Genomic DNA, 7,681 nt, shown 5'->3' with positions numbered 1-7,681 from the left:
TTAAAAAAAAAAAAAAAGAATGTATTCTTAAAAGGAATGCCCAGCCTACAAATGCTTAAGACAACAAAGATTTTCCCACCCAGCTGACAGGGAGTAGGTCTTCCTCTGGAGTTGGAACTATGAATTTGGACTTCTAGGCTCCTAGATTGTAACAGTAAATTACTATTTGTTAAAGCTAAAAAAAAAAAAAAAAAGAGAGAGTGTATTGTTATACTATTTGTGCAAGTATAAGTTAATTAAAACTAGATAAATCTGATTTCAGATTAGTTTGAAACAGCTGTCTGAAGAAACTCTCTCCACAGGACTTAAGTGTGGCTGTTAACATCCCTGGACAGGAACTTCTCAGCCAAGACGAAAAGCTCTTACACCACCCTCAGAGCTTAGAATGCCATAACAGTTACAAGAAACATCAATGCCTTGTAAGTTTTGCTCCCATATTGCCACCAAAGCTTTTTCTAGTATCTCTCAAACTAAGTTCCTCTCAATTTACTAACAGGATTCATTTGCAATGATAACTGTGTGAAATTACCTACTTAGTTAATGGTGCACAAAATGGGAATGGCAAGACAGAATTTTGAATTCATGTGATTTTAGTCAAGCCATTTAGGGTTTTCTTATAGTATCAAAGACAATTTTATTTACTTACCTTAGTTGGAAAAGGAAATTTGGAAGGTTCTGTTTTGCATGGTGTATGAATAGCCGTTAGAGGGGGAGGCCATGAATGCGTCATCTCCTGAAATGTAATTATACAATTTGTTTTCAACCAGGTCAAGAATAAAAATTATACAGCTAAGAGCCAGATTTGTATTTATAAGCACTAGTTTCATGATTGTTCCTCCAAACGGCTATATATTTAATCAGTAATATTAATTAAGCACAGTAACGTGCAAAGTATTCTGAGGTAATAGAAGAAAAATAATATAAACTCCTTGGCTTCAAGGAGCTTACAGGATGATGAGACCTGTGAATAGTTAAGAGTTAGCCTGTAGTCAGCTACAAGACACATAATAAATAAAGCACTACTGAGGAAGAGTTTGCTGTGGAAGAGAAAAGAAAGGGAAAATGATAAAGAATACAGTTAACATTATCCTGTACCTTTAATGGGTCTGATACCAAGCAAAGTATTTCACATGTCTGTTACTCACTTAAGACTCACAATGACAGTATATACCATTATTAACCTCACTCTACAAATGATGAAACTGAAGCACAGAAGTTACTTATCTACAGACAATTAGTTAATGATGGACAGAAAATTTCATGCCAAAAATTCTGGCTATAGAACTTATGCATTAATAGGAAAATTTGGCCAGCTGGAGAAAATCAGAAGTTATTTCAAAAGCACATGAGGAGGAAGACAGACAACTAAGGCTACAAATTTGTGCCTTCAAATCATGAACCAAATATGTCCAAAGGGACGTTTGGATAAGTAAGTAAGATCACAAAGTGTATGTTAGAGGAGTAAAGGAGAAAGATATACAACAGAATTAGGAGGAAGTGATTTGTTTCTTGTATTTAGTTCAAAGTCAGCCATCAGGTAGACAGAGAAAATACAGTAATTTAAAGGTGGTACTAACTTCTTGGGGTTATGTAAAAATCCACATTTATAGGGCTCTCACTTAAAAATGGAAATTACCTAAGTCTCTAATAACAAAGGACAAATTAAACACTCTCAGACCTCCATGTAAAGGAAACACCAAGCAGACATTAAAATGAGAAACTTAAATATTAATATGAAATGATGTTGACAACATATTGTTAAAGGACAGTCATTATCAAAGTCTTACTAAATGTTTAAATATGCAAAAAAGCTCTGTATAATTAACAACGGCTAGCTTTGGGTAACAGAAGGGCATAAGGAAAAATAGATGAAGGTATTTGATACTGTCTTTACTGCTTGAACCTCTTAGAATAGTCACTTGCATTTGTCATTGCTCTCTATTCTGTTATTTTTTTAACAGAATTTTACTTCCTAAAATATTACCTTGCTAAAAAAAATTTTTAAAAAATTATCTTGATGATTATTTCCTATCCTGTTCTAGAATTTAAGATGTACAAGGGTCATCAGTCTTATTATCACAGTATTCCCAATACTAAAGCTTAGCACATAGTAGATGCTCAATTAATATGCCCTGGATTAATAAATCCCTTTCTTTCCCAATAAATATATATATTCTTGAAATGAACTTTCTTTCATTAAATTTATTTTAGTTCATAATGCAGACCTGAAGTTCCCTGCATACAACACATAGGAGAGTGACATGGAAATAAAAACTCAATTAACGTCAATTTCTCAGTATTGGCATTTGAGATGTCAAATGCCAAAATACTCTCAATCGGAAAATTAGTTTCATTATCCAGATATCAAAAAATGACTGAGCATTTATTACAGGAAAATTCATGTGTCAAGTTCTCAGCATAAATGGTTAATGATATTAAGAGATAACGAAATAGAAACCCTAAGATTTCTTCCATATGTGAAAATATTAACATTTCATGCATCTGTGAGGATCAAGGGAAAAGAAATATGCTACCATACACTTTTTATATACATGTCAACAGAAAAATGAATGCTCTATTAGAGTTAAAGGAAAAACAAAATCTAGAAATAACTGAAAAGGAGAAATATAACCCAAGAAAGTTTACATTTAGGAGGTAAAAAAAAGCATTTGGCTTAAGGAAAACTAATCTAGCCAAAGAGGTGAATAAGTAGCACAAAATACTAAAGGACTGGTCTCTGGAAGGTCTGGAAATTGCAATTTGGACACGACTCTTTTTCTGAGCTCTAAAGAGACACTGATAACTTTACAGGAGTAAATTAACTCATTAAAAACAAAGTTTTAAGGAAAAAAAAACCACCTGTAGTAAACCACTTAGTAATACAGAAGATAGGTAAGAATGCCATAGTAAGAAAAACAGAGCAAAAAATATCTTATATTTTCAAGCTTAATGTGGCAGGACTAGAAAGAAAGAAAGATACTTGAAAGGCATTTTTAAAATCCTATCCTAGTTTTGTGATTAAAGGAGTATGAGAGAAAAAAGTCAGTGATAATTAGGATCATACGGAGAATGGAGGTACTATTAACAGAAGGAAGTTTGAAAAGTATGGCTTTAGATTGAAGCAGCAGCAGGAAATCCAAATGGAAATAAGCTAAGAGCAATTAAGGGACATAAAGCAAAATTCAAAGGATGCCAAGACAGAGAAGGAAGACAGAATATCTGCCTAACAGATAAAGCCAAGAAAATGGAGGGGAAAAAAATCAATCTCAACACTTAAGCATAGATAAGAGAGACACAAATGTTCCACAAAGACAGAGAAGAAAAGGCAAGTAAAGTTGACAGAAACTGACAACAATGAAACATAAGATAGTGAGGGAAGGAAAAATGCTTCCAGAAGGCAAAAAAATGTAAAACCTCTTTAAAATATTAGAGAATGTATAAAGAGAATGAAAATTCAAGTGAAACTCCTGAATGCTGGAGAAGATTGTGATCTTAGAGAAACAGGTTTAGCAGAATTACTGAGGTAAAAGAGATTACAGTGGATTAAAGGAAGGAATCCGAGAGAACAGAGTAGGAGCAGCCAATACTAGATAGTCTTTCAGAAGTATTACCAGTGAAATTTAACCAGAGACACAAAAATGCAGCAGCTTACCAAAAAACAAAAACAAAAAAAGGAACACAAAGCCCAAGAAAAAACAAGTATTATGTGACTTATAGGTTATCTTTCATCTACTGAGCAAAAAGTAGTTTTTGCCACTCACTAACGTACTGGATATATAGTAGCTTTTTTCTCAAAGGAGGAGGTAATTTTTGGTCATATGTCAGTATTAAATATAGTCTATCAAAGACTCAAAATGGACAATATTCAGACATGGTTTTTTGTAAGATTTAATCAGAATGTTTGGATACCTTGCAAAGTAAAACATTTTCAGTATTAACAACCTGACAAATTGGTATCTTTAGCACTTCAGATTATTAATTGATAAACCTGAAAAAGTAGTTTTACTTGGTTTCTTCTTTTTCAAGGTAAGCTGTAAGAATGGAATTTGCACTACTTAAAACAACAAAAACTACAACTCTTTGAAGATAAACTATGTGATTCAGAACCTAAGTGTGAACGTAAGGGGGAAAAAAGGTCAAATGACATTGACTGACCTAATCAAGTAACACAAGGAAGCAACCTGATGCTTCAAATCCTTTGAAAAATACAGGGAGGAGGGGAAAAGAGTAGTAGAGCATCATAATTAAAAATTTTAAAAAGATACTATTAAAAAACAGATAACTTACTTTAAGGATTTCATCTACACAGCTCACATCACCAGAAGCAGATGCCTTAAAGAAAAAAGAAATACACACTGGATTTAGAGTAATTTATTACTAGATTATCTTCTGCTGCACAGACATAAAAATATTGCTGGAAATAAAATAAAAATTTAAGAAAGTATTTATAATCACACTACTTCATACCAAAACACTAATTATAAAGTCTATTTCCTTAGAATAAACTTTTTAAGCAATAAAAATTTCTAATCACCAAATTGAACATGATTATTAAATTTTATCTTCCTTACATCTAGATTTTGGTGGAAAAGAGTACTATATTTAAATGGAGTCAGCTCTAGTGACTTAGTGGTAAGGAGTTATTCTGTCAACCCAAAGGGCAGAAGGTTCAAAAGCACCAGTTGCTCCATGGGAAAAAGATGGGTAATTTATGCCTCTGAAACTCGATGGAGAATCAGCTATGAGTTTGTTCCTACTTGACGGTACATTACAACAATATACTTGGATTAGAAAGAATTTGTCAAACATACTTCTGCAGGTGAGCAGTTTGTCAGCAAATTTTAGTTTATTTATACGCAATATAGAACTAATATTCAGATATATCATAACTTAATAAACAGACCAAACCCATACTTATTTTTAAATAAACTTTAGTAGATCTTTAGATTATTGTTCTGGAACATCATGGTTATTTTATATTTTCTTTTATTCTTTTATTATTTTTGTGTGTGTGTACCGTCAAATCAGATCTGACTGGTACAGGAGAAGATTTCCTCTCCTTCTCCAGCATAGCATCTAGTGGATTCAAACACCGTACCTCTGGGTATATTTTATTTCTTAACTCACAGAAACTAAGCTGCTTATTCTAAGGCACAAACAGGAATCTGAAACCTGAGATTTGAATTCAAGTCTAAGTCTGAAGAAAATAATGTTGGAGAAAGAACAAATTACCACTTTATTCTTTTGAGAAGCGTAATTACATGACAAATGTCATTAACGATGAGTTTATCAAGGCAAGAAAGACTTCTGAATGCTCTCTAAAAACAGATTATTTATCTTCAATCCCTCCTGAACCAGTCTGAGATCATTTGAATAATAATGAATCATTCTGGCTACTTACATTATTTAAAAAAAATTTTTTTTAATTTTTTTCACTACAGTGAAAGACAGTATTTCATTATTTCACAAAACATGCTTCAGTGGTTAATTTGCATATTATATTTTTGGTATACTATAATGAATACTGTGAATTTCAAAGCATCACTAAGATGTTTCAACCAGATAAAAATGTCACAGCACCCTAACTATACAAAATTACCACCTCCATAGGGAAGAAAAAGTCCCAACATATACTCATTTACTCAAGAGTCACTATAGAAGTAACACAGAAATCAATTTTCTCTTTACACAAAGAAAACAGGTTATTCTCTCAAAACAGAAGGAGGAAATCTAAAAGAGATGGATAATGGTTCATTCCTTTTATTTTACAGGTGACCTGTCATTTTAGTTTTTTAAAACCATGAGGAGTTTTTTAAACCCAAGAGGAGGGCTGAACAGCTCTATGGATCCACTTGAGAGTTACTCAAGTGTTTTTAAACTCTTACTATTTAAGGCAAAATAAAAGGAAGTTAAAAGTAAATCTTCATTTATTATTTCATAATAAACTATTTCACAACATCACAATTCTAAAAGCTCTAAGTGAGAGACTTACATCCAGTGGTTGGGAAGGTATTTTTAGCTTGGTGAGATGTGCTTTGCTGCTAGGCTTCAGCTCAGTCATGCTATTGCCATGAGACTGGCTGCTATAATGCTCAGTGGACAGCTTCGGTTCCATGGACTCCTGTCCATCCATGGGCCGCACATAGGCAGTGGGTTTCTGTAACATTGAACTGGACTTTGACATCAAGGAAGGGGGGAAAGACTGATTTGAGTGCTGTCCACTTGAAAAAGGTACACGGGAAGGAGAATCCCAGTTTGCATCAGCGTCCCGAGGTGATTTGGAACGCTGATGTTCCTTACTATGATGATCATTCCCATGAGACCTGGAATGACTGGAACTTAATGAAGAAACAGCCTGGGGTTTTCCAGGGCTGGAAGAGCGTGATTTGGAGTGTTCTGACCCATGCTGGCCTTTTTTCCGGCTACTGCTCCCACTACTACTGTATGAGTCACGATCATGCCTCTGGCTACTGCTACTGGTGCTGCTACTGCCACCTGCACTGGTCCGCTGACTGCTGTGTCCACTCTGTAAGCCCGAGGACCGTTTCTGAGACTGAGAAGTGCTGGGTGCAGGTCCTACTGGAGTCCATTTGCTACTCTGATGTGAACTTCCATGTCTCTGTTCGAAGAAATTTGGGTTGGATTTTTCATCTGTTGGTGGTACTGTAGGCTTGGGAATTGCAACAAGCTTTGGTATAGATCTGTCCCCTATGAAATCCTTCATTTCATCGTAGTTTCCAAGCATACTCTGAATGCGACTTGACAACTTGTCTTCTTTGCTGGTCTGTAAAAAAAGATAAAATCACGTAATTAATATAATCAGAAAGAATGTATTATTATAGGCTGACCTTCTAAATTTCAAACAGAAAAGATGTTATTTTAAAGAGAAGGTTCAGAATGAAAAATCAACTTCTTTGCAAACTCTCATCCAAATTACAATTTTTTAAAGTTTGAAAAAAATAGAAGTTTCATCTCATACCCTGAAGTTAATATCTAGGAACAACTCCAAATACACACAATCTTTATAGTGGGGAAAAAAGTTTATTTAATGTGTCTAAATAATCTTGCTAAAATACAAATATTCTATGAGACAGCTGAGAAACAGATTGCAAAAGAAAAAAAAATCCAAATCTCATCAATAAGCAAATATACTAGCCAGTGGCATAGTCATTTGAAAAGCAGGAGAAAAAAAGAAAAATCAAGATATGCCTTCACATAACTTTATGCACCATGTCATAAAATGAGCCAACATTCATCAATTGGGTGTTTCGTCCTTGTAATTACAATTTTATGATTAAAAGAAAACAATTTGGTTGTACCCGACTTTTAAAAAATTCTAATAAAAGTTAATACTATCAAATGAAGGGGGGGAACCAACTTGTGATAAAATCTTAGATCACGGCTATTCATTTTTACCAATAAATGTTCCAATCTTTGGGGTCAACAGTACTTTATTTTCAAACAAAAGAATGAATAAAATGCAGCCGGAGTGCTCCTTGGAAGCAGACGGTAAAGCGTCATCTCACATACTTTGTGCATCTTGTTAGGAGGAGCTGTTCCTTGGAAAGGGACATCATGCTTGGAAAGGTAGAAGGTCAGTTAAAGAGAAGACCCTCAATCAGATGTAATGACACAATAACCGCAGCTATAGGCCTAACTATGTCAGAGATTGTGGCAATGG

General features: G+C 34.1%; 1 protein-coding gene across 1 annotated transcript in view; it reads right to left on the bottom strand.

Annotated features, from left to right (window-relative positions):
* Positions 1–7,681, bottom strand: part of AFF4 (AF4/FMR2 family, member 4) — a 127,247-nt gene that overhangs the window by 57,266 nt on the left and 62,300 nt on the right. The window contains exons 3-5 of the mRNA XM_006888074.1: positions 5,993–6,784; positions 4,288–4,332; positions 647–733 (exon numbers count right to left, since the gene is read on the bottom strand). Of these exons, the coding sequence (XP_006888136.1) occupies positions 647–733; positions 4,288–4,332; positions 5,993–6,784 (924 nt within the window). The remainder of the gene's footprint in view (positions 1–646; positions 734–4,287; positions 4,333–5,992; positions 6,785–7,681) is intronic.

This window comes from Elephantulus edwardii, unplaced genomic scaffold, assembly GCF_000299155.1.
Source record: "Elephantulus edwardii isolate Elephantulus edwardi_28Jun2011 unplaced genomic scaffold, EleEdw1.0 scaffold00064, whole genome shotgun sequence".
Lineage (NCBI taxonomy): Eukaryota > Metazoa > Chordata > Mammalia > Macroscelidea > Macroscelididae > Elephantulus > Elephantulus edwardii.
Note: the sequence above shows the minus strand (reverse complement) of the source record. Positions and strands in the feature narration are given on the sequence as shown.